At 28.4% G+C, this 24,118-nt stretch overlaps 2 protein-coding genes and 1 long non-coding RNA gene across 3 annotated transcripts in view; 2 read left to right on the top strand and 1 right to left on the bottom strand.

The window, feature by feature from the left end:
- Nucleotides 1-24,118, bottom strand: part of LOC145184741 (large ribosomal subunit protein mL37-like) — a 253,325-nt gene that overhangs the window by 29,403 nt on the left and 199,804 nt on the right. The gene's annotated exons all lie outside the window — the stretch shown is intronic.
- Nucleotides 5,659-23,805, top strand: LOC145184677 (uncharacterized). The gene is made up of 10 exons (XM_090091966.1): nucleotides 5,659-5,816; nucleotides 7,425-8,012; nucleotides 8,426-8,518; nucleotides 11,961-12,149; nucleotides 17,117-17,158; nucleotides 17,602-17,676; nucleotides 20,590-20,637; nucleotides 20,821-20,922; nucleotides 21,213-23,163; nucleotides 23,305-23,805. Exons 2-10 carry the CDS (start codon nucleotides 7,768-7,770, stop codon nucleotides 23,638-23,640), a joined length of 3,081 nt encoding a protein of 1,026 aa, XP_089948092.1. The 5' UTR covers nucleotides 5,659-5,816; nucleotides 7,425-7,767; the 3' UTR covers nucleotides 23,641-23,805.
- LOC149886270 (uncharacterized) lies at nucleotides 12,540-13,260 on the top strand. Its single transcript, XR_016453823.1, has 2 exons — nucleotides 12,540-12,589; nucleotides 13,148-13,260. It is a non-coding gene; the product is annotated as an uncharacterized LOC149886270 (long non-coding RNA).

The raw sequence follows: 24,118 nt of genomic DNA, 5'->3' as shown, positions 1-24,118 counted from the left end.
AATAAAGGATGTGGTCAGGCTATTGCACTACAGTGATTTTATTTGTATCAATACATGATTCAATTAGTTTTGATGAATTATTAGGATGATTGTCTTGTTTAAACGTCCAAAGTAGAAGCATATTTTCTTCTATAAAAGGTAAAATTTTATTCACCAGAATTGAATTATATATGCAATTGTCCAATATACCTTCTATGCTATCGAGTAGTCTTAATCCAGAAGATCCTAAAAACACCCCTAACCCATCAAGTTTGCCAACTTATTTTAGTTCTTACATTTCGTTTATTTAAAGTTAAACCTCGACTCATCCGACCACTATTCCGTCTCCACTATTCAACTGTCCAATATCTATGAGTCTTTGCTAACTCCAAACGTACTTTTCGGCTCTTTACCGATATATATGGTTTTTTTGTTACATAACTATACAGCCGTGTATCATCCAAACTTCGCCTTTCAGTATTTTCTGAAATATCGAGTTCCAATTTGCAAATTGCATCTCTTGTACTAGCAAATAAGTTTTTTTTTTCTCATGGTAGCTTCAAGTAAAATGGAAATTTGATAAAATATCTTCTAATCGCATAGTACATAGAGGCGCAAAAGAAACGAAGGGATTAAATCAAAGCATTTTTAGATTAGTTTAAATAAATACATTTAATTAAAATAAACAGATACACTGTGGAGAAACAAACAAAATCATTGAACTTTATTTTGAAAATCATCGGTCTATTGTAATAATTCAATACGCTTATTGCACATTTTTTAATGTAAAAACTGAACCATTAGAGTCAATAACTGAGTCAATAACAAAAAATCTGTAAGTAGTACTGGATATTTCGGCGTCAAAATCAGTTGACGAAGTGTTGATATCTTCTGGTTTAAGATCTGCAAATCTTAAAACGGATCATCTTGCAAATATTTAAACGAATCATCTTCGTCAGCTATACCTGTTTCTTGATTTGAAGAAGAGTTTCCAACTTGCTTTGCTTTCAGTAATCTTATTATAATCCATAGGTTGCGAGGCAATTATCTATTAGTAGTGCCACACTTCTTAAATCAGATGCAACATTTCGATCTTCCACCCAACTTCTCAAGCAATACAAAATCCATCCCCCAATCCATTTACTATTGCTATCCCAGTTATGGACGCTTTGCTTAACTTTCCACAGGAGTAACTTTATGATTTAAGTAAATGAAATGGGATTTAAAGATCTTTTAGCTATGGGGGATTTTTCAATTTTCCATCGATTAAATAGTCAGGTGGAGCGGTGGAAATGATTATAAATGATACTGAAATTTAACGTCAGTTTTATAAAACTTTGTGTGACATGTTTTTAACACAACACGTAGATATTCCAACATTTCAAAAACTTAATGAGACACTCAATCATAATACACTCGATCTATTGTTCATAACTAGCAAATCGAGTGTGTCACGTGTGGTTTCTAATCCAGTCTTCGGAGAAGTCAGCAAAGGACATCTTGTTTTAACTTTTACCTTTCATGTAAGAGAAACTAAATTTTACCAAGGTTCGAAATATATATTTGATTACAAAAGAGAAGATTATGCAAGTATATCTAGAATTTTTGAAAACGTAAATTGGTTTAAATGTTTTGAAAACAAGTCAGTTGAAGAGATGTCACGGTTTGAATATTTTGACTTTTTTGCCGACAAAATACCCTAAAATTGCCCTTTTGAGGTTTGATTCTATATATATTGTGGACTCCAAAACAACAAATTTTAAAATCCAAGGGAGATATTTAGCTTCAAAATTGCCATTGTAAAAAACAGCATGAACTTTTGGTATGACAGAAACAGTCAGCTTTAGATAATTGCTCTTAAACTCTTGAATCTTTTTCTCAAAGTCTGGAGAAAGTGTTCTGAAATTAGACTCAAAATAGCTTTGAAAAAGGATCCTCGACTAGATCCAACTGATGCCAATTTCTATTGAAAATTTGGCTCAAGATGGCGAACTGGACTAATTTGGTTTAGAAAAAATCCAACCTTTTTGATTTTATTGTTTGAAAGCCCAGTACTCTGCTGAATATCAACCATACTTTTTGCTGTCAAAGGGTCTTGAAAGAGTGAATGAGCTGCAGATGTTCCTTAAGAAAGAAAACTAAATCAGCTGCTTCACATATAAATTGTATTGCTTAGAATGTACATAATAATGAAATAACCTTTTCTTATCGGAAGAGGTTTGCTATGAGCTTGACCAAGACGAATTGTTCCGCCCGGAGATGTTTCTTTCGATGCAATGATAGATGAAGCAACTTGTTCTGCGCCCACAGAATCTTCCAATGCAAATTGATATAAGTTTGCACTGCGAGTTGTATCACTGCAAGTGTGAGAAATTCCACGAGCAATTATAGACAAGCATTTTGTGCATCGTTTTTTAACTGACTTTTTTTCTTCTTGCAAAGATTTTGATCCAAGACCCTTTTCAAATGGATGCTTTTCTTTGCCTTTCACCTTCGCAATTTGACAAATAATGCAATCACAACATGTTTTAAGTCTTGTTAATAGCTCTACAACAATGCAATCAAAACTGTTGAGTTGTATTGCCTTTAAGACATTAACTCCATCACCCATTTTTTCAGGTTGCAACGGCATGTAACACAAATTCCAAGTGGCACTCTTTCATCCTGAAAATTCACATCGGATGAAATCAAGTGATGAATCTCAGAAATGAAATGTTTCGAAATTTCTCTGTCACTTTTCTTCATACAAGTAACACACACTGTTCTCCTGCAATCACCATGGTCTTTGAAAAATGTAGGCATTTTTATTTTTACTAAACATAGCTAAAAATAACAATGATTTCAATACCTATGCCTTATTATTTTTATTTAGTCATGTTGATATTTGTAACCTTTTTTTACGCTTATATGTTAAATATATTAAAGTTAAATACATTCTATTAAACTGCTTATAGTTGCTCGTATCATGACTGTCATAAGTTTAGTGCTACATCTTTTTATTTCATTTATGTGCTGAACTTGTCTCCAAGTAAATAGTTTTGCAATTAATTATGATTGTCTGAAGAGAGTGGGACAAATGTATTTGTCCGGAAGGAATTACTTGTGTAGCAATTACTAATGATTATTTAAAAAGAATATTCGAAATGACTGTCCTAATGGAATTGGTTGTGTTGCAATCGTTAGAGTATGGTAAAAAAACAATCTGTTTTTGCTAACAAATATTTGTAAAGTATCTAAAAAAATAAAAAGATGCAAAGCTAAATATCTCCCTTGGATTTTAATCCAGGATTTTAAGATTCATTGTTTTTTGCCGAATAAATATCCCAAAAGGGCAATTTTGGGATATTTAGTCGGCAAAAAAGTCAAAATTTTCAAACCGTGATGTGTTACATTTACAACCTGTTTACATTTTATGTTACTGAAACGTATAGTAGGTTAAAAGTATAGTAAACACAAGAAATAAGCTAGTCACATGGTAAAAGTAAAACTTTACAAAAGTTAATAAGTAACACATATAAACAGACTTTTGAAAGAGTTAAAGTATAGGTTAAATTGTTATTGTTATGTATTCACATATGGAGCTGATTCAGTAAATCTTATTGTAATAAAAAAACTACGCGTGTTCAATCGCTTATCCCTTAACTTAAGTATTTAGAGCATCTTTAACATATAGTAGCTTACCCAAACAGTGGAGATCTTCCAATATCATACCATTGTTTAAGAAAGGTCATAAACTGGATCGAGGCAATTTTAGACTAGTATTACGTACATGTGTTCTATGTAAAATATTAAAAGGCATACTAAGGTCATCTTTAGAAAAATATCTGTATGGTAATAAACTCATTTGAAAAGAGTAACATTTTTTTTATGAAATCTAAATTGTGTACAACAAATCTATTTGAAACGTTGGACTTCATATCATATTGGCAAATACCATGGATTTAGCTAAAACTTTTGACGCAGTTCCTCATAAAAAACTATTGCTAATGTTGGAAGACTATGATAATAGAGGATTGTTTCTAAAGTGGATTGATAATTTCTTAAAAAATTGCCGGCAAAGGGTAGTTCTAGGCAACTTAGAGTCAGATAGGAGAGAAGTTTTTAGTGGACTTCCTTAAATGGATATAGATTTATTAGAAAAAGTTTAACACAGAGCAACTCGACTGAATAGTAGGCTGAGAAAATTAACATACCAAGAACGGCTGAAACAATTAAGCGTTATAACATTAATACATCTAATTCAGCTTTATAAATTATTTTATAATTAAGAACAAGTTTAGCTAGTAAAGGATTTCCAATTCAAAACAGAATTCAATGAGAGGACATATCTTGCGATATGATAGAGACATAACCAATTTTACTTCAATGAACAATTTTCAATTCATCAGAGCATCAATTAACTGGAACAATTTTCCTAATCACACAGTTAATGCAGTTAATCTAAACGGATTCAAAATTAAACAAATAATAGGCTGTCGAATTGAGGAAACACACTCTCTGGCTTTGCTAGTTTCAGCTGACTACTACTACTACTACTACTACTACTACTACTACTACTACTACTACTACTACTACTACTACTACTACTACTACTACTACTACTACTACTACTACTACTACTACTACTACTACTACTACTACTACTACTACTACTACTACTACTACTACTACTACTACTACTACTACTACTACTACTACTACTACTACTACTACTACTACTACTACTACTACTACTACTACTACTACTACTACTACTACTACTACTACTACTACTACTACTACTACTACTACTACTACTACTACTACTACTACTACTACTACTACTACTACTACTACTACTACTACTACTACTACTACTACTACTACTACTACTACTACTACTACTACTACTACTACTACTACTACTACTACTACTACTACTACTACTACTACTACTACTACTACTACTACTACTACTACTACTACTACTACTACTACTACTACTACTACTACTACTACTACTACTACTACTACTACTACTACTACTACTACTACTACTACTACTACTACTACTACTACTACTACTACTACTACTACTACTACTACTACTACTACTACTACTACTACTACTACTACTACTACTACTACTACTACTACTACTACTACTACTACTACTACTACTACTACTACTACTACTACTACTACTACTACTACTACTACTACTACTACTACTACTACTACTACTACTACTACTACTACTACTACTACTACTACTACTACTACTACTACTACTACTACTACTACTACTACTACTACTACTACTACTACTACTACTACTACTACTACTACTACTACTACTACTACTACTACTACTACTACTACTACTACTACTACTACTACTACTACTACTACTACTACTACTACTACTACTACTACTACTACTACTACTACTACTACTACTACTACTACTACTACTACTACTACTACTACTACTACTACTACTACTACTACTACTTTTAAATCCTTTTTAATTCACAATTTTTTTTTACCCAAATTCTAACCCAATATTTGATCAAAGATTTAATGACCCTCGATGTATGTAAGTTTCTACCAATGGGACTTGCGGTTTATCGATTATTTTTCCTTAAACAAGCGGTCGGTTAAGACAATATAGGGCCGCTGAATTCAACATGGTACGGTAGTTAAAGAACGTTTAGCAAGGCTACTGCTAAACATCAAAGTGTTTTACGAGAAATTAAATCTATTTTAAAAAAAACTATTCTTTGCACTGCACTTTTAAGTTTAAGTACTTTAAAATAATGTATTTTAAAACATATTTATCTAATTCTACTGTGAAGGTAGGTTCCAAACATTTATAAAGATAGTGTAACTGTTACTTATTAATGTTTTGAATAATTATTTTGATATTTAAAAAAAAGAACTCAACTTAAAATGTCTCTCATATTGACCTTCAAAATGTATTGTATAAAAAATTCTCAGTCTAATTTGTTAAAATCATTTTCTAGAACATGCTCTGAGCAGAAAATGAACCTACCTTGTTATTTATCTTTTTATAAAATGGAAAATATAAACTTGCTTATTTAAAAAGTTAGTGAAGTTATAAAATTTTTTGATAAAGTATTAAGAAATGCATATTATGTTAATCTTATGCAGTTACTAATTTGTAATAGTTTTTAAATCTATTTAATTAGTTATACATAATTGAAATTTATTGAACTTTCTTTAAAAAAACAAAATAAAGCAATTTGCAAGCAGACTAATATTTCTGAAGTCTTGAAATTTACTCTCAGGTTTTCTTAAAAGCAAAAACCAATAAACTCAGGATACATTAAAATATGTTAAAGTTTTTCTTTAAAGTTGCAACTGATGTAAACAACAAAGTTTGGGCTTTCCCTTAATAATGAACAAATGGCAAAAATAAATCAAGTTTAACAAAGTTTATTGAATTAAAACTATTTATTTGTTTAAAACAGCAATTACTTTTGGTGTAGCAAAGTTTGTAAGCAGATATAGATTTATATATAGATATAAATTTGTCTGATACTTTTAAAACAAAAGTCTAATGTATTTGAATGATCGACACTATCACGTAAAAATTTCATGGGTTAAAATTAAGTTATTGAAGGTAACATTGGTAATATATATATATATATATATATATATATATATATATATATATATATATATATATATATATATATATATATATATACATATATATATATATATATATATATATATATATATATATATATATATATATATATATATATATATATATATATATATATATATATATATAGTAAAACTTTCATTTATGGTAATTGTGATAAAAGGTTTAGATATAGGTAGATAATCTTTACTTTTTAAATTTTAGTTTTGATTTGGGTTTCTATACTTTATGACAAAAAATTCAATAATCAGTGTCTAAAAAAGTTCTTTAAAGAATGTAGTAGCAAGCAAATATCAAACAATTTTTGTGATAATTGGATTTTTTTAGCAATAATTGGTAAATTAATTGGTACTTACTATGTTACAATCTTCTTTTTAATAATCTTACTAATAACTATTTTAGTCTAAATTTAAAATTTTAAATGAGCAAAACTAATGAGTGAAAAGCTGATTTGGAAATATTTTGTTAAAATTGATTGCAACAATTTAGACCAGAAAAGATCTACAGCAAGTTATATATTATTAATGCATACTGATGTTACAAAGTACTATTACAATGATGTATAAATAGATAACCACTTAAAATTTTGCGTAATGATAAATGAATGAAAAAGTATCTAAAATTGATGATATATAAATCTCAATTTCTTTACAACAGATGGTGAAACATGTATTAATTTAAGGTTTTTTGTAATTATATGGAAAAACTTATACACAAGCCACTTGCACTTTGGTGTAATTTCATTAACAGCCATCATTGTTATTAAATTTAGAACAAAGACTTAGAACAAAGTTCAACAATAGATTGAATAATGCAATTTGGGTATATTGTATGTATGTATGTATGTATGTATGTATGTATGTATGTATGTATGTATGTATGTATGTATGTATGTATGTATGTATGTATGCATGCATGCATGTATGTATGTATGTATGTATGTATGTATGTATGTATGTATGTATGTATGTATGTATAAATTTTTTGAAACTTCTAAATTGTATGTTGAATAAATTTGAAATATAGCATGTTCTTCATACCTTCCTTCACTTTGACTTATAATTTTGAAAAAAATCTTTAGACAAATTTTTAATGACAAATTTATAAGATTTGTGATGTATAACGGAATTGGTGTGTCAACTGTCAGAGGTACAGGAACAAATGGTTATGTCTCACGAAATCTATCTCATGTAAAAACAGACAAAAAAGACAATAAGCCTTTCAGCTATGACAGTAATGTGCTGGGTGGCTATGAATCTTCTTTGGTAAAAAAACCCAATAAAGATATCTTAGAGCATGACCGTAAAAGACAAATTGAAGTAAAATGTTTAGAGCTTCAAGAAGATCTAGAGGATGAAGGGTGAGTAATGGCACATGATTTAATTTTTGATTAGTAGTTTTAATTATTTCATGTATACAAAATTAAAAAAATCTGCCAGCTTGGGTGCAGACTGCAGAAGCCACAAAGAAAATTCAAGAAAGGATTCACCTCATCCCAATACACCTTCATTCACCTCATCTCAATACACCTTAATTGGAGTATTCACATAATACTCCAATTAAGGTGTATTGGTATAAATGTTTCTGTTTTATGGTTGAATTTTTAAATCAATTGAATGTTTAACTGTAGAAATCATTTTAAAGATTAAAATGTGCTCAGGAGAGAAAAGATGTATCAATAATGAATCTAATCAACAACTGATAACCTATTTTAAAGAACTCATTTTTAGCAGTTATTTTGTGAGGAGTTATCTAAATTTTCGTCTTGTTTAGTTTGAGTAATGAGGAAATTCAAGTCAAAATTGAAGAACTTCGACATCAGTTGCTTGAAAAAGAAGGTTTAACAAAGATAGGAACTGTTACAAGGTAAAGAACTTAATTTTTTTTTATCAACATCTTGTATTTTGGAAGGTAGCAGATATTTTTAGTCCATTTCTTACTAGATAGATGGCCAGATATGTAACATTTTGGCAAGAAAAGATGGCTGTTAAACATTTATAAAGAAATTAGTAAACTTAATGAGCCTATGTAACTTACCAAGCTTCACTGAACTAATTTAAGTAGATAATGAACTATTGCTATTACTATTGTTAAGTAATCTTTAGGTATTAATAGTTACAATGAGACTAGATTGCACCATATGAGTTCAATCTTTCTGTTTTAACCATGTTTAGAAAATAATTTTAATTCTCAACCCTGTTGAATAAAAAGAGTCACTTGAAATGGAATATGAACTCAATTCCATTCATTTGTTTTTAATAATTAGTTTAGTTATGATCATAATGCTAAATTATCCAATAAAATTGCAAAAGGAAATTAGTAATGACAGAAGCATGCTTTTACTCTGTCACATGAACAAGTTCAGTGATGATTCAAATGTTAAATGTTCATTAATGATTTATTTTCTTACGATTGTGTGTTATTGATAACTGAATTTTAGAGACTGGAGTTTTAAGTAAAAAAAAACACCAAAAAGAGATACAGGGTTCAAATTAAGCCTATAGCCATTGCAATTTGTAAATTCATTTTGCATGTTGGCATTAAGTTTTTTTTCAGCAATTGCAATTTCTCTTATTTTTTTTTTTTATTAAAAAACATTCTGAGAATTAATTAAGTTAAATAAGGTCATATAATTAAATTAGATTATTTAAAAATAACTTAATAACAATAAAATAAAAAAAATTAAAAACCTTATTGAAAAGAAGAAACTATAAATAATCTGTAAAACTGTATTTAAACAATAGATTTCTAAAGTACATATGACTAAAATATGCACATAAAAAGTTGTTAAGTTTAATGCAATTTCCAATGAGAATTTGTTTGATTTTAAAAGTTTGGTTAATCATTTTATGACCAGTGGTTTTATCTAACATGTTATCATTTTTTAGTTTTTGTTGTTAATTCTGTTTAAACCAGGCTTGTTCGAGAAAGGCGTGCGATCGTACTCTAATCTTGACCACGCATACAATATTTAGTTGCAACGATTTGCCCATAGCTTCGCTGATGATTTTGAAATATTCTCAAAACATCTTAGCTCTCGCAAATAAATACCTAATGCGTGGTCAAGTTTAGAGTGCGATGGCACGCCTTTCCCGACCAAGCCTGTTTAAACTAAAGTTGTTCTTAAAAAATAGCTATTGAACATAATCCTAATGAAATATGAAGAAAGAAATAATCAGCAGTTGTATAAAAAGATGTACATATTAGGTTATTTAATTGCTTGATGCCTGGAGTTTTATTTGAAATCTGCAAAACTGTTACATTATAATACTTATTACATGTTTAGGTAAATATAACTACATAATGCCATTTAAAAATATATATATTCCCCCTCCCCTACCAATATTTGAATGTGGATAATAAAAACATGAAAAATTTTTGCAATTAGATTTTTTTATGTTAATTCAAGCCCTTAGGTACTTAAAAAATTAGCATTTTTAGAATAAAAGGTAACAATTTTCATTATCACATATTCTGCCACTATCAATGTTTTTAAATAATCTTCTAAGATTTAATTATCTTAAGTGAGATGATGCAAACTATAATTGCATGTTATAAATACATCTCACAAAATATTTTTGGTAATTACTAAATGATCTTTTTATCTCTATTGACTGCAACTACTTTTTCATCTGTTTAAGTGCTTTTTTTATCATTAGAAATGTTATCAGTAAATATTTTCAACATGACTTTTAATGTTAAGAAACCTTGGTTATTCTGCATACATTTTGCAAAGTGCAACATTTTTTCATGAACAGCTTTAAATTTATTCAGTGTTTATTTTATATACTTACAAAAGCTGAAGTGTTGAATTCAAAAATCAAAGAATAATAGATGATATAAGACTAATTAGAATATAATATAATCTAAATAGTCTTATTGTTTGTTGTATATTACATAAATATAATAAATGATATATTAATTTAGTTTAACAAATCTTTTATACTTAAAATAATTTTCTCGATCTATAGTAAAATGGTGAAAAAAGGTAAAATAGGTGAAAATACAAAAAAAATTATAAATAAGAAAAGGCACTAAAAAACTATAAACACTATAATTTGTAAAAATATTAGGTCAGAAACAACTGCATCAAAAAGGTGAAAACCTAAAATCTAGTCTATACTGATTGCCTCCAGTTCTACTGGAAAGATGATTACAACAGTACAGGAAAACAAGTGGCAGAAGACTTTTATTAGGTTTAAGGGATTGATATATTCAGAAAAAATTCTTTCAATATAATCATTTATTCTGGAAAAAAGAGAATTCAAGAAAGAAAATATTAAAATTGTTGCAAGTTTTGCAATAACAGATGAATTTAGTGCTGAACTTTCTTTTAAGTGTACAGAAATCACAGTGTTTTAAAATAATGACTCAGAAGAAGTTGCAATTCTAGTAGTTGGGTGGTTACCAAAAACAATTGTTCAGCACATACAGAATTTTTTTATTTTATTGCAATCAAAGATATTAGTGATAATCTTTGACAAGCCTTTTGCCTGGTGTTAAGTTTATCTAAGAAAAACTCGAAAGACTTGTACAATTACTATTACTTATATTTTTTGTTATCAACAGCAAAAATTTGTAGTGAATTTTGTAAGGAAAATTCATTCAGTAGAATTTAAAAAACAGACAAGGATCTAAGTAAATACTCATTATATTAACTTACTGCTAGTTTTAAATAATTAAAACTAAGAAGCATTTAAAATCAGAAGAATTTTAACTGAATAAACTCCATTAACACTTTTGTTAAGATGCATGACATATAAATACAAATATATGTTACAAATATAATATTTATAAATAATAATACACATGACTATATTATTGAATACATTCATACATACATACATACGTACGTACATACAAATGTACGTACGTATGTATGTACATACATACATATATACATACATACGTACGTACATACATACATTTATACATACATACATACATACATACATACATACATACATACATACATACATACATACATACATACATACATACATACATACATACATACATACATACATACATACATACATACATACATACATACAAAATAGAGAGCTTTTAAGATGTGAAAGATAAATAGTTGTTACTTTTTCATGTTATATAGGTATTTTTCTGAATTTAAATTGAACTAATATTATGTTTGTAAAAATTATAGTCACTTAAAAGTGGGAACTATTTTTAGGCTCTATGTTATAATATATTAGGATTTTATTACATTCTGTTAAGCTTAAAAACAAGTTTTAGTATTAATATATTAGAATTGTTACAAACTGAGTTTTTGGTTCTATTTTTTTTTTAGTACTGTGGGTATGGATTCTCATCAAATAGCTGAAGCTAATGAAAATAAGAATTTGAAGATGCGAGATGCATTTGGAATCAAAGATGATTTTCCTGAAGGAAGTTCATTTAAAGAAGAGCATCAAAAAGCTAGGCGAGAAGCTGAAAAAGCAGAGCGAGATGAGAAGTATAAAAGTAGAGAAAAAGCAAGGTAAATGATCTTCTGCTATATAAAAATAAGTTCCTTATTTTATTTATTTATTCCTAATTTTTTTCAAGTAGTAGCAAAATAATGTTCTCTTGCTTTAATGATTATTGTAGTGACCTTTGTTAATAGCTCCTTTTGACTAAATCTAAAAATACTTTTTATAAACTTAATACCATTTTAATATCTTTAAATTTTTTTAAACTGTATACTTAACTTAGATTCATAATTTTTTGACTAAGAAAAACCCTGTTTTATCTCTAGTTAAGTTAAAAAAATGCAATTCATTTAATGAATAAACAATCAAAGTAACTTCTTTCTAAAATTAGTTTCATGTTTGATATATTCTAACTTTTACACTTTATGGAACCTTCACAAACTGTAAAATTTGTTTCAGAAAAACAAGTTATTGTTTTCCTGTTTAAATGATAATCCAACATATTTTGGTAAGATTTATTTTATCAGCAAGTACTGATATATTTACTTTGTATATTTTTCGTCATTTTTAATATACTTAATAAAATGAATTATTTTTTCCCTTTGGCTTTACATTAAGTTGAATGACTTTTATTAAGAATGTTTACCTTAAGTTCACTTACTGTATTTAGTGCACATATACAATTTGTTGAAAAAGAGTGAAGCCATTTTTGTAGTAACTTAGAATTCACGCAATGGAATGGTTTCACTCCTTAATTAGTATTTGCCTGGGTTCTTAATTTAAAAAACTGCTTTAAAAAATCTTATACTTTTTTTTCTTCTTAAGTTTAAGGAAGTCTTTTCACTTACTATTATTTGCTGTTCTGTGCTGAGCCTTTTACATAGTTTTAAAAACATATATGAAATTATGATAATCAAAAGTTGCAGTAAAACTGTTGTTAATAATATTAGGCATCATTTTTTTGTATTTATTTTTAGTGATTCTGGTAAATAAATTTTTCCAAATTGAGTTTGAGCCTTTCGTTATAATTTAAACAACATACTAAACTTATTTTGCGTTATTTCAGATTTTTCCTCCAATCAAATGATGGTTGTTTGCTAAGAAATGGTTCAACACTTGCATTTCTTGTTTGCTTGCTAACTTTGCTTGTGTTGAAATTTTAAAAATGCCTTAGATCAGGTGAGAATGATTTTCTTCTTTAGAGTTTGTGAGGTTTTCGTTTATATCATCATAGTTATAATATGAAAGATTTCTTTGTGGACTTCAAAAGGTAAATATTATGTTTAATGATTCTCATCATGTTCATAGTGTGAATACAGCTTAGCTTGGAAAAGATCTTTGGATATTTCCTATCACTTCTCTTCTCTGCTGTTACTCTTCCTTGCAATCAAGTTCTACGCATGTTTCTAATGCTAACTTGCTCATTATTTACTTTACCTGGTTCTAATAAACCTTGTATAAAACTTTTCACTAAAAATCTTTTATGTAACAGAGCATATCTGCTGAGTTGATAATTGGCATATATTGTATTGTGCAATTGAGCTAGTTTTGTCTGATGGATTTTTGATGCAGTACTACAAAATGTAAATTAAAGCTGGAACTTGGAATTGTTAAAAAGATTTGTGTTAAATATTTATGCAGAAAATATATATATATATATATATATATATTGAGCTATAGTGTGCAGTAAGTAGAATGATGCATACTTCTAACAACAATAACAAAAAAACATGTTTGCAAATGCACCATTTTAATAAAGTAAATTGATGGGTTCAATCATGGCTGAAAAAAAAACAATTTTAATTTGTTATTAGGTCTTAACATGCACTATGGTTTTTTGCAATTTAATAAACTTCATTATCAAATCTACAAAGACAGTTTTTTAACATCTAGTGTTGACTAAAGAGACAAAGTCTAAGGTGCTGGTAAAGTTATGCTAATGTGTGTTGTTTGCATAAAATTAGGGTAAAATTTTATTTTACAAAGCTTTTGTTACTTTTTTCACATTGTATAAGCCCTTTTTTATGTCATCAAATCTTTTACTAACCTGTCTGGTACAATTATTGTACATGTATGGTTGGACCATGCCATATGAAAAGTACTATGACTGTACATGTAAATTCCTGGTTTTATTTGATTAAATTACTGAGTTTTTTTCAGACTATTATATAGTATAATAACTAGTACCAGACAGGCTAATTAAATTACATTTGTTTTGATAAAGTTTGATTTCATGATACACTTCATGAAAAGGTATCACATCCTTGAGCACAGGACAGCAAATGATATAAGTTACACAAAAAAGTTTTATTTATATTTACTTAATTATTAAAGATGTTATTTAGTTTATTTGTAAAAATCATTATTTAATTAGCAAAAAACTAAATGATTTAATATTTATTTTCTGTTTTAAAACTGAATGTCACAAAATTTTGAAAAAAATGAATAAATAAAAAACTTATTGATAAACAAAAACAAAATTAAGGGAATTGTTAAGTTTTTAAGTGCCACCCAGTTAAAAAGTAATTCTTTTTACTCTGTGTAATTTTTGTCTGATCTGTATATTCCAATCAATATGAGTTTAAATGAGAAGGAAATGCTTTAACCTTGATTATATAGTTACACAGTCCAGACTAATCAGTGCTTTATTTTTGTAGAGAAAGCTATGTATGAACTGATAAATTTAAAGATATGGATGATATTCTAGATTCCATTAAAATACATATCATTTTATCATTGCATATCATATCTATCATTTGTTTACAATCAACCATATTTATAATTTTAAAAAGCACTTAGTGAAATTCCCACAACAGTATTCCCAAATACTTCCAGTATCTTTGAATTTCTTTACATTGAAATGCTTTCTAACTTTAAGGGTGCTGACTTAACTACTTTGACTTGTGGTAACATAAGAAGTTCTCATAGATCCCTTTAAATTTCTTCAATACCACTTCAGGGCCATCTGTCTTAAAGAATGTGACTATATCCAGATTTCATTTACATTTATATACTAAGATATCCTTCTCTAACAAGTGTTTTATCCTTTAACTGGAAATTAAGAAAATCCACTTTATCCTTGGACAAATACAAGTCTTTATTGGCAAGCACTTCTCGGATAATAACCTAAGAGCTGATTGCAGGATAAATGGTCTTACATTTGTTCTTCACTGTATAATCACAGGTATAATTACCAAGCAAAAATAGCAATTATTATGTTGATTAATTGAATCTCTTCATAGCATTAGGACAATTAAAAGGATAGTTGTTTTTTATCTATTCAACTTGCCACTAGGATGATTTAAGCACAAAGTGCAGATAATGTGATGCCCAAACCTTACCTTGATTGCCAAATTTGATTCTAAAATACAACAAACATGTTTTGCATAGATATCTTGTAATAATCCTTCATTGAAATGGGATTATAAATGAATCACATATGTTGCTGAAAATATCAGAGTTTTACACAACCTTGGCTCCAGGCACAACCATGGATACTGCTCAATATGTAGGAGAATACCAATAATGAATAGGAAAAATATATTTTAAGGTGGTAGACCACTAATAAAAAAAAATCCTTCAAAAATTACATTTTAGAAATTATTTTTATATAAGTTGATTAAAATTTACATTTTAATGACAATTTTTTTTTTTTTTAAATTATTAAATGGCTTGAGAAATTTGGTCCCGAAAACCCCAAAGTAGGGTTATATCATTGCGGTGAATATCTCAAAAACTATGTATGGTATCAACTTGAAATTTTCCAGACTTGCTTTTAATATAATAAAAAAGATCCTGTACTAAAACAAGAAAAACATTAAACAGTTTTTTTAAGGGGCATTTTTGACCATATTTGGGCTTTAATATCTTTTTATCGAGTTATCATAATGCAATAAAAGTGGTAGGGGACATCCATAATAACTAAAGAAACAACTCCTTAAAATCTTATGAAAATCGGTTAAGAGAATCAAGAGATAATTACCGCAAAGTCGTGAATTTTAAAGAACTGAGAAAAACACATTTAAACAAAAAAAACATTAAACACTTCAAATAAACCGCATTGTTAAAAACTGATTTTTAATAGGGTTAGCTTTATTTTTATATAAAACTAATATGAAATTCGTAATCTACGATAATTATATTACTTAAAAACTTTAAAATTGAAAAAATGATTTTTTCGATTTTTAATAGTGGTCTACCACCTTAAACCAAAAAACATTTGTGTTATTAAATTAGGATTTGTGTATTATATACATTAATCTCCAGTAGGAACAATATCTGAAACTAAAAGTGTTAGTATTACTACATTTGAATCAGTATACTCAATGAAAAACAACCAAAATTTCATAAAATTATAATTTTTTCTCAGAAACAAGATGTGCTGAGGAAAAACTAAAGTCATATTTAAAAACCAGGTTGCTAATGGAAAAAACCTTGTTGACCAGAGTTACCTGATGTTTATTTTTTACTCTAATTCAATTTATCATTTTTTACTCTAACTCAATAGCCATAATAACCCAATAACAACCAATAGCCATAATAACTTAACAGTAATAATAACTAATAGTAATAATAATAAGAAAAATTGAAATGTAATCACTAAAGTTAGTAAATGAGTTAAATCATGCCATGATTCTTTGAGTTTTGTGGTGCATTTTCTTACTTCAAATGTATAATACCTAGTTAATTTAATTAAAAGTATACCGATGTGACAAAAATTAACCAAAGTAAACATGTTAACCAATGTTTACTTTGCTTGACAATTGTAATTACCTGATAGAAATGAAACATATCTTTGTATATGTATATAGCCTTAAATGTAGCTGTATAAATAAACAGAGATATGCTTCATTTCTTAACTATTATGTTGAAACCTCTTTGATTATAGTTTGTAGAAATACAATTATGATATCACTAATATTCCTTTTATACTGTTAAATTAATCATTTAATGTTTTTTAAAAAAATATCTTTTAATGTTTTAAAAAAGACAACATTCTGAACATCATTGTCATTTTTTTTTATTTTTTTTTAAGAGAAAAAGAGAAAGAGCTTGCAAAAGAGAAAGAAAAAGAGAGGTATTTTAAAAATTTATCATAATTTTCTATGAAATTTTTCCTCTTTTGTTTTATTTAAATTGGTTAACTACAATAATTTAAATACAAAACACTTAATAGCATTTTTTCCAATGGCTCTTTCAAACATCTAAACAAAGAAATCTTTACTTTAATCTTTCTGAATTTTATCATTAATTTAAAAAACCAAAAATTTATGTTAAGTATTAATATATAAATAGAATATATTAAATTGTAAAATTAACTAGTTGTTTCTTACTCTTTTTTATAATCTTTTAAAATCATTTAATTACATGCCAAAACATAACTGTTGTGCAAAATCTTTTGTTTCAAATGTTTGAAAAGGTAATGAAATATGTAACTAGTAACACATTTAAATCTTACTGCATATCCTAAGCTAATGATTGTAATGTTTGTTTATAACCCTGAGTAAATTTTATTTCTAGAAATGATCGCAGCTCTGACAAAAGAGATGACAATAGAAGTTATAGAGGTAGAAAACGTGATAGGTCAGTTAGTAGGTGAGTTTTGTTTTTTCTGTTTTAATCAAATAATTATTTGTAAAGTAGCTAACAATATTTCATAACTAAAACATTTCTCTTGATATATTATTTTAACAATGTAATATCTACAGGTTTTTGAGATCATTTAAACTCCACTAAAATTGTCATCTTTCTATTTTTATAAAATACATTTGCAAAGCAGTATTTTCCTTTAAAAAAAAAAAAAAAATTTTGTAAAGAATAAAACTACAATTTAAAAAGTATTTTTAAAATATTTAAATATAAATAGTTTACAAATAGATAAAACTATAAGACAAAGTGGTTGCAAAATTTGGAATTATTTACAAAACCAATTTTCTCATTTTTAATGTTATTATTTTTGTCTTTTATTTTATAAAAGTATGCACAAAGAAAGCATGAATCAATCATGATTTTGTCATCTAGCCATGATTAGTTTTGTGCAAACTGGCAAATACTTTCAAAGCTTAATAGATTTTAGAGCATTGTAGAAAAGTTTAAAGTATTTTTCTCTAATTCTATCGTTCTCAAAACAAATCTTGTTTGAGAACGATAGAATTAGAGAAAAATACTTTAAAAAGTTAAAGATCTTTCAATAGGGAAAGCTGTGAATTAGTTTTCTCTTCTCATTCTCTAGCATGAACATTTCGTTTTCAATTGCTTGTTGCATTTATCTTTGGTTTTAGTGCTATGTTCAACTTCCCCTGCCTTTGGAACTTTAATATAAGCATCACTAATGTCTCAATCTTTGACATTAGCTGAGTTTGAAGACAACCCAATTGACCAGGCTCTGTCATGTTTGCATCTGTTGCCTTTTTTTTTTAATCTAATGAGTTTTTGAGTTGGCTTTAAATTCTTTTTTTTGTTTCTTATATTCCTCTTTCTGTTTAATCTTGCCCCAAGTTAAAAATATCTTGTATCATCTTTTGATCTATCAGTCATTTTTGTGGTAGTTTTCTTTATCTGTAATTTAAAAGTATGTATTTGTATAATGGTATAGCATTTTCTAATCTATACTCAACAAAATAATAATTGTTAATAAATAATTTAATTATTGATATTTGTTATACTATTATTACAAGTTATTGATACAAGTTACCAAACACTTGATTTTATTTGTGTTTAAAAATAACAAAAATAACTTGCACAACAATGGAAGTGCAAATGGATTTATGTAAGAAAGTTTGTTAAAGAACTATAAGTGCCTCTTTTGACTGGGAATAACTTACTTTTCTTGTAGAATTTAATTCATACAAAGCATATTCATATTTGTAAGTTCAAAGAATGAACTATTTTTATTAAAAATAAATTGAATCATTACTTTTATTAACATGGAATAAAATTAAACATCTGGGATTGATTTAAGTTACTTTATAATAAAAAAAAGATAACTATAAATTTTCTATAGTTAAGTTGACTAATTTTAATATAATTTTTTTATAGTCAACATAAATGTATGCATATATACCTCATATACTGCATTACATTGATAATGCAACTCCAAGTAAACATAAATATAGTTTAATAGTTTGTGGGGAATAAATTGGTTACATATTGTTCAATTTTTAAAATTTATAATGGTAAGATAAGTCCATAACACTCAAATCTAATGTGTCTAAGGCCCTTACAAGTTATTGATAGCTATATTTGAAGAAAGCTAATGCCCTGTAGCTCCTTCTGAAGAAAAACCTACTGACCTAACCTTCTATACATATCCCTTACGTATTTAATTTCGAAATATTTAGGGATTTTGCTCTTATGGGCTACTAACCTGGTGGTACTGAATTCATCTCTAATAGCATTAGGTCTGCAACCAGCATCCAGTACCTTTACAACAATGTTTTCTTTTCTATCTAGGCATTCCACAATTGTGCTATAGTTGAATTGTTTCTGCTTATATTTTAATTATTTGCTTTCTCTCAAAGAGCCAATTCAGACTTTGAGTTGATATTTTTTGTACCCTACAAAATTCTCTTTGCAAGTCATCTTGTCTGTTGCAATTGCAATTCTAAACAATAACAAAAACAAAACTAATAATTCAGTATTTAAAGTTAAAAGCAAAAACAATCAAGTTCTGTAGAAGCTCTCCTTTTAAATATTAAGTTTCCAAAGCACAATGTCCAGGCCTTAAATAATTAGTAAACAATTTCTGATGCTAAATTGAGCAAAGCAAGTCACAAACACCGAGTAAAATTATCCTCATAAAATTTCTGTCCACTCATGTGTCAATATTCTAAAAGAACAAATATCTAAGGGTTGTAATTTTTTAATTGTTGTATGGAGTTAGTTTGACTTGATGTTCTCATTAATTGTTTTTTCTACTAACTTAATGAAAATACATGATAGGTGCCCATCATTAAATAAAAGATCAATTTCTTGACTTGCTTTATAAGGTTTTTCTTAATAATTTGTTTAATCAAAAAGGTGATATATCAAATTAGCTAGAAGTTACCTCATTGGAAATATTGGTTATATATTGCTCAGGTTGTTCCCAGGTTAATTATTATTAAAGAGCATGATGTATATTCAAACTAAATCTTTAATTTCAGCTCTTAATGAACTTATCTCTAATCAAGTTAAAAAACAATTTAAATTTCAGGTTGGTTTTTCTTTTTTGGTGTAACGGTTATTTTTTTTTTTCTATTTGAAATTTTAAGGGTGTTGTTCTTTATGGATGCAGAAAAATCTTTGTCATTTCATATCAGACAACGGTGCTTTTGATAGAATGGCCTGCAAGAAATATGCATATTTAAAATATTGGTTTCATTGTTTGTTTTAGAAAAGTCTTTTTATGATCATAAAATTTTTATTAAACATATGAGAAAAGATTTATGCATAAAGACAGGTTTTTCATCAAAAAGATATTATAAACAAGTTTTATCTTTATTATTTTTCTTGTTTTATGAATTTAAGCTCGTCTGATGATGAAAAGCGACATAGATCAAGTAAATCTAGAAAAAGGTAACTAAATACTTGGTCACGTATAAATTATTTCATTGCAAAATCTTTTTGCTATTTTAGATCTTTAAAAAAGAAATTCTGTATACTATATAAAGTGTTTAATTGTTCAGTTTTTTTTTCCTCTTCGTCTAGTCAAAGCAGTTGAATGTTAAAGTAGTTATAAATTTTTAATCGTTTTTGAAGCGATGAGAAAGAAAAGAAGCAACCTGCTTTGGTTGATGATTATGCAAGCTCCCCTGAAAGAAATCGAAAAAGGAATTTTGAATCTAATAGAGAGCCAGGAGAGTATGGAATTATGTTTTAAATTTTCTTAACATTTGTTTTAAGTTTGTTTTTTTTGTTTTTGTTAGATAATGATCTTTTTGAAAGTTGTAACGGTCGAAATTAAAGTTTGACATCTAAAAACTCTTCTCACATTTCTATTGTATTTTCTCACATTTCTATTGTATCTTCTCACATTTCTATTGTATTTTCTCACATTTCTATTGTATTTTCTCACATTTCTATTGTATCTTCTCACATTTCTATTGTATTTTTTAGTAATCTCAATTTCGGTTTAAAACGTTTTGATTTAGTTTGACTGATGAAGACTCTCACAAAGTAAGTAAAAGGAAATCGTCAACTGAGCGACGAAGAAGCAATCGTGAGGATTATCATATAAGTGATGAGCGCGAAGATAGACGAAGTCGAAAAGATGAGCGGTATCGTGCTAACGGGAGTGGAGAGCGACAAAGAAAAAAACATGAAAGTGATACTGATAGTGATGAATATTATAAACAAAAAGAACGTGAACGAGTTGAGCGTCGAAATAAACGTGAAGCTCGAGAACGAGAACGGCGAGGAAATCAGCGTGATAATAGTGACGATGAACGACGTAGCTCAAGAAGTCGCCGACAAAGAAGTCGAGAAAGATCGCGTGACGAACGGCAAGCTCGCGAAGATTCAGTTGATGAGTTCGGCCGCTCAAAGTCGAGAAAGAATGAATACGAAAAGCATTCTCGGTCAGAAAGTAAAGCTATTGTTACAGACGATATAAAATCTAGAAAAGAACGTTCAACACCACCTTCAACTTATGAGGCATCATCCAATGTTAAAGATTTAGATGAACGTATCAATGAACGTAAAGTACCGAGTAGTAAGGACCCACATAAACGTAGTAAAAGTCAGTCAGTTGATAAAACCCGGAAAAATAAGACTGACGCCCCAGATGTTGCAGTTGATAGTGACCAAGATACGTACAGCGATCGTAGCATTGATACTCACAAAAAGTTACCCTACCGAAGTAATAGTTTAGAAAAAGAAAAAAAAGAAAAAGTAAAGTCTACAAAAAATAGCAGAGAAAAATCTCGCCAAGAAGTCAGTAGTCGTAAATCGCCAAAAGATCGCGCTGATGATCGGGTTGATGATCGCCTTAAGCGAAGAGATCACTCTAAAGAAGATAAAGACAGTTATTCTGAGCTTCGTGATCGTATTGACAATCACAGCATCGAAAAACAAGAAAAGAAAGATGACATTTTAAATGATGAGGAAAGTGTTATTCGTGAGTTTGGTTACGACGGGTATGCTGAAAGAAGAACTAAAGATACTAAGTATGAGGAAAAACTTGAAAGTACGCTAAACAATCATGTCCTTGAAGACTACGATGACATGATTGGCGACTCACACAAAAGAAGCGATCGCAGGTCCGATATGGATATATCAGACGCCTCTGATACCGAAAGGAAGTCTCATTCCAACTCAAAAAAAGCGGAAGCTAATAGTTCTTCGATTTCTGCTATTAATAGTAACGAGTCATTACGTAGAGAGCAGGCTACTGATAACTATGTTACAAATTCTTCAAATGCCGGTAATGCCACAATTGTATCTGAGTCTTTATCTGAGTCATATGCCGATGATAATTCAAAAAGAAAAAAGAGGCGTTCGCTCAGTAAAACACCAGCTTCCAGAAAAGATGGCGAAAAACAGTTTTTAAATAAAAAGAAAAGGAAAGTATCATCTTCTGAAGAACCAACAGATGATGCGATAACAAAGCAAGAAGAAGAAGAAACAAGAAAGCGAATACAGGAGCTTGAAGAACTTTTAAGATTAGAAAAGTTGAAAAAGGAAAGACCAGAGAAGAAGTCTAAAACTAAAAAAGTAGAAGACAAATCAAAGAAGACAAAAGAAGATTCTGAGAAACAAAAAAAATCACGCGAAGATGATAAAAAGAAAGAAAGTCAGCGTAAAAAATATAAGAAACTTGAATCTTCTAGTGAAGATGAATCTGATGATGATGATGACGACGACGACTTCAAAAAGAAAAAGAAACAAAAGGATGTTAAGAAAATTAAAAGTAAAAGAGAGGATTCTAGTGATAGTGAAAATGACAGAAAGAAGAAACCTCTTAAAAAAGATCCCAAAAAAAAACGCAACGAAGAAAGTCGAAGTGATGATGAATCAAAAAAAACGAAAGTTAAAAAGACTGTGAAAAGTAGCGATGTAGAGGAGGAACAAGAAGATCAAATTGAAAAGAAAAGCAAAGCAAAGGTGTGATTTTTTACATTGGGGTTTCTGACTTAATACATTTAAATCATATTCAATTTAAACTTCCATTTTGGGTTTCTTCAGTTTGAAGAGACATAAATTTGTTTATGTTTTAATTCTTTTTTCGGCCTATTTTTATTTAAGATTAAAGAAAAAATTAAAGCAAAACCTACCAAAAAAGTTGTATCTAAAAAAGTAAGTAAGAAGCATTCTAGTGATGATGATGACAGTAGACGTCACCACAAGACTGCTCGTAAGAAGAAGGGCAAGAAGAACGTTTCAAGCAGTTCAGATTCGTCATCGAGTGATGGTAGCTCAAGCGACGGAAGTTCAAGTAGCTCTTCTGACGACTCTTCAAGCGAAGAAAGCTCCAATTCTTCTGATACATCAGCAAGTGAGTCAGACAGCGAATCTTCACGAAGCCCAACTCCCGTTAAGAAAAATTCGAAGAAGAAAACAACAACCAAAAAAACGAGATGAAAATAGTTTTCATTTCGATTGCTTAAGCTAGCTGAAATTTATGCTAAACAATAGGCACATTCAGTTCAAAGGGGTGAATTCAACTCAACAAAAGTGTTAATCAAAATATTTTGAAAATGCAAAATTATTAATGGAAGATATACGAAAAGCCATTCTTTAGTCTAAGCTTTTGTCTTGTTTTTATTTTCTTTTGCTAAACATTTCTGTTATTTACGTCGATTTGTCTTTAAGGGCGTCTTGTAAATAGTTTGAGACGTTATTTTTCATTGTGTGATTTTTTTAAAATATTATTGTACTCCTAACTGAAGGTCAATTCTAGGTATTGAGTCAGTTACTTTAGAGTTGTTCTATTGTTATTTTTACACCTTTTAGTAGAAACATGCAACTATCTCAGCGTCAATTCTAGTAATTTACAGACTCAAAAAGTAATTCGCTATTTTAGGATAAAGGTATATTTTGAAACCATAATTAAGAAAGC

Source organism: Hydra viridissima, unplaced genomic scaffold (assembly GCF_058129835.1).
Source record: "Hydra viridissima isolate aposymbiotic clone 2 unplaced genomic scaffold, HvirCarnegie_v1 scaffold_7, whole genome shotgun sequence".
Classification (NCBI taxonomy): Eukaryota; Metazoa; Cnidaria; class Hydrozoa; order Anthoathecata; family Hydridae; genus Hydra; species Hydra viridissima.
The sequence above is the reverse complement of the archived record's forward strand: the minus strand, read 5'-3'. Positions and strand labels throughout refer to the sequence as shown.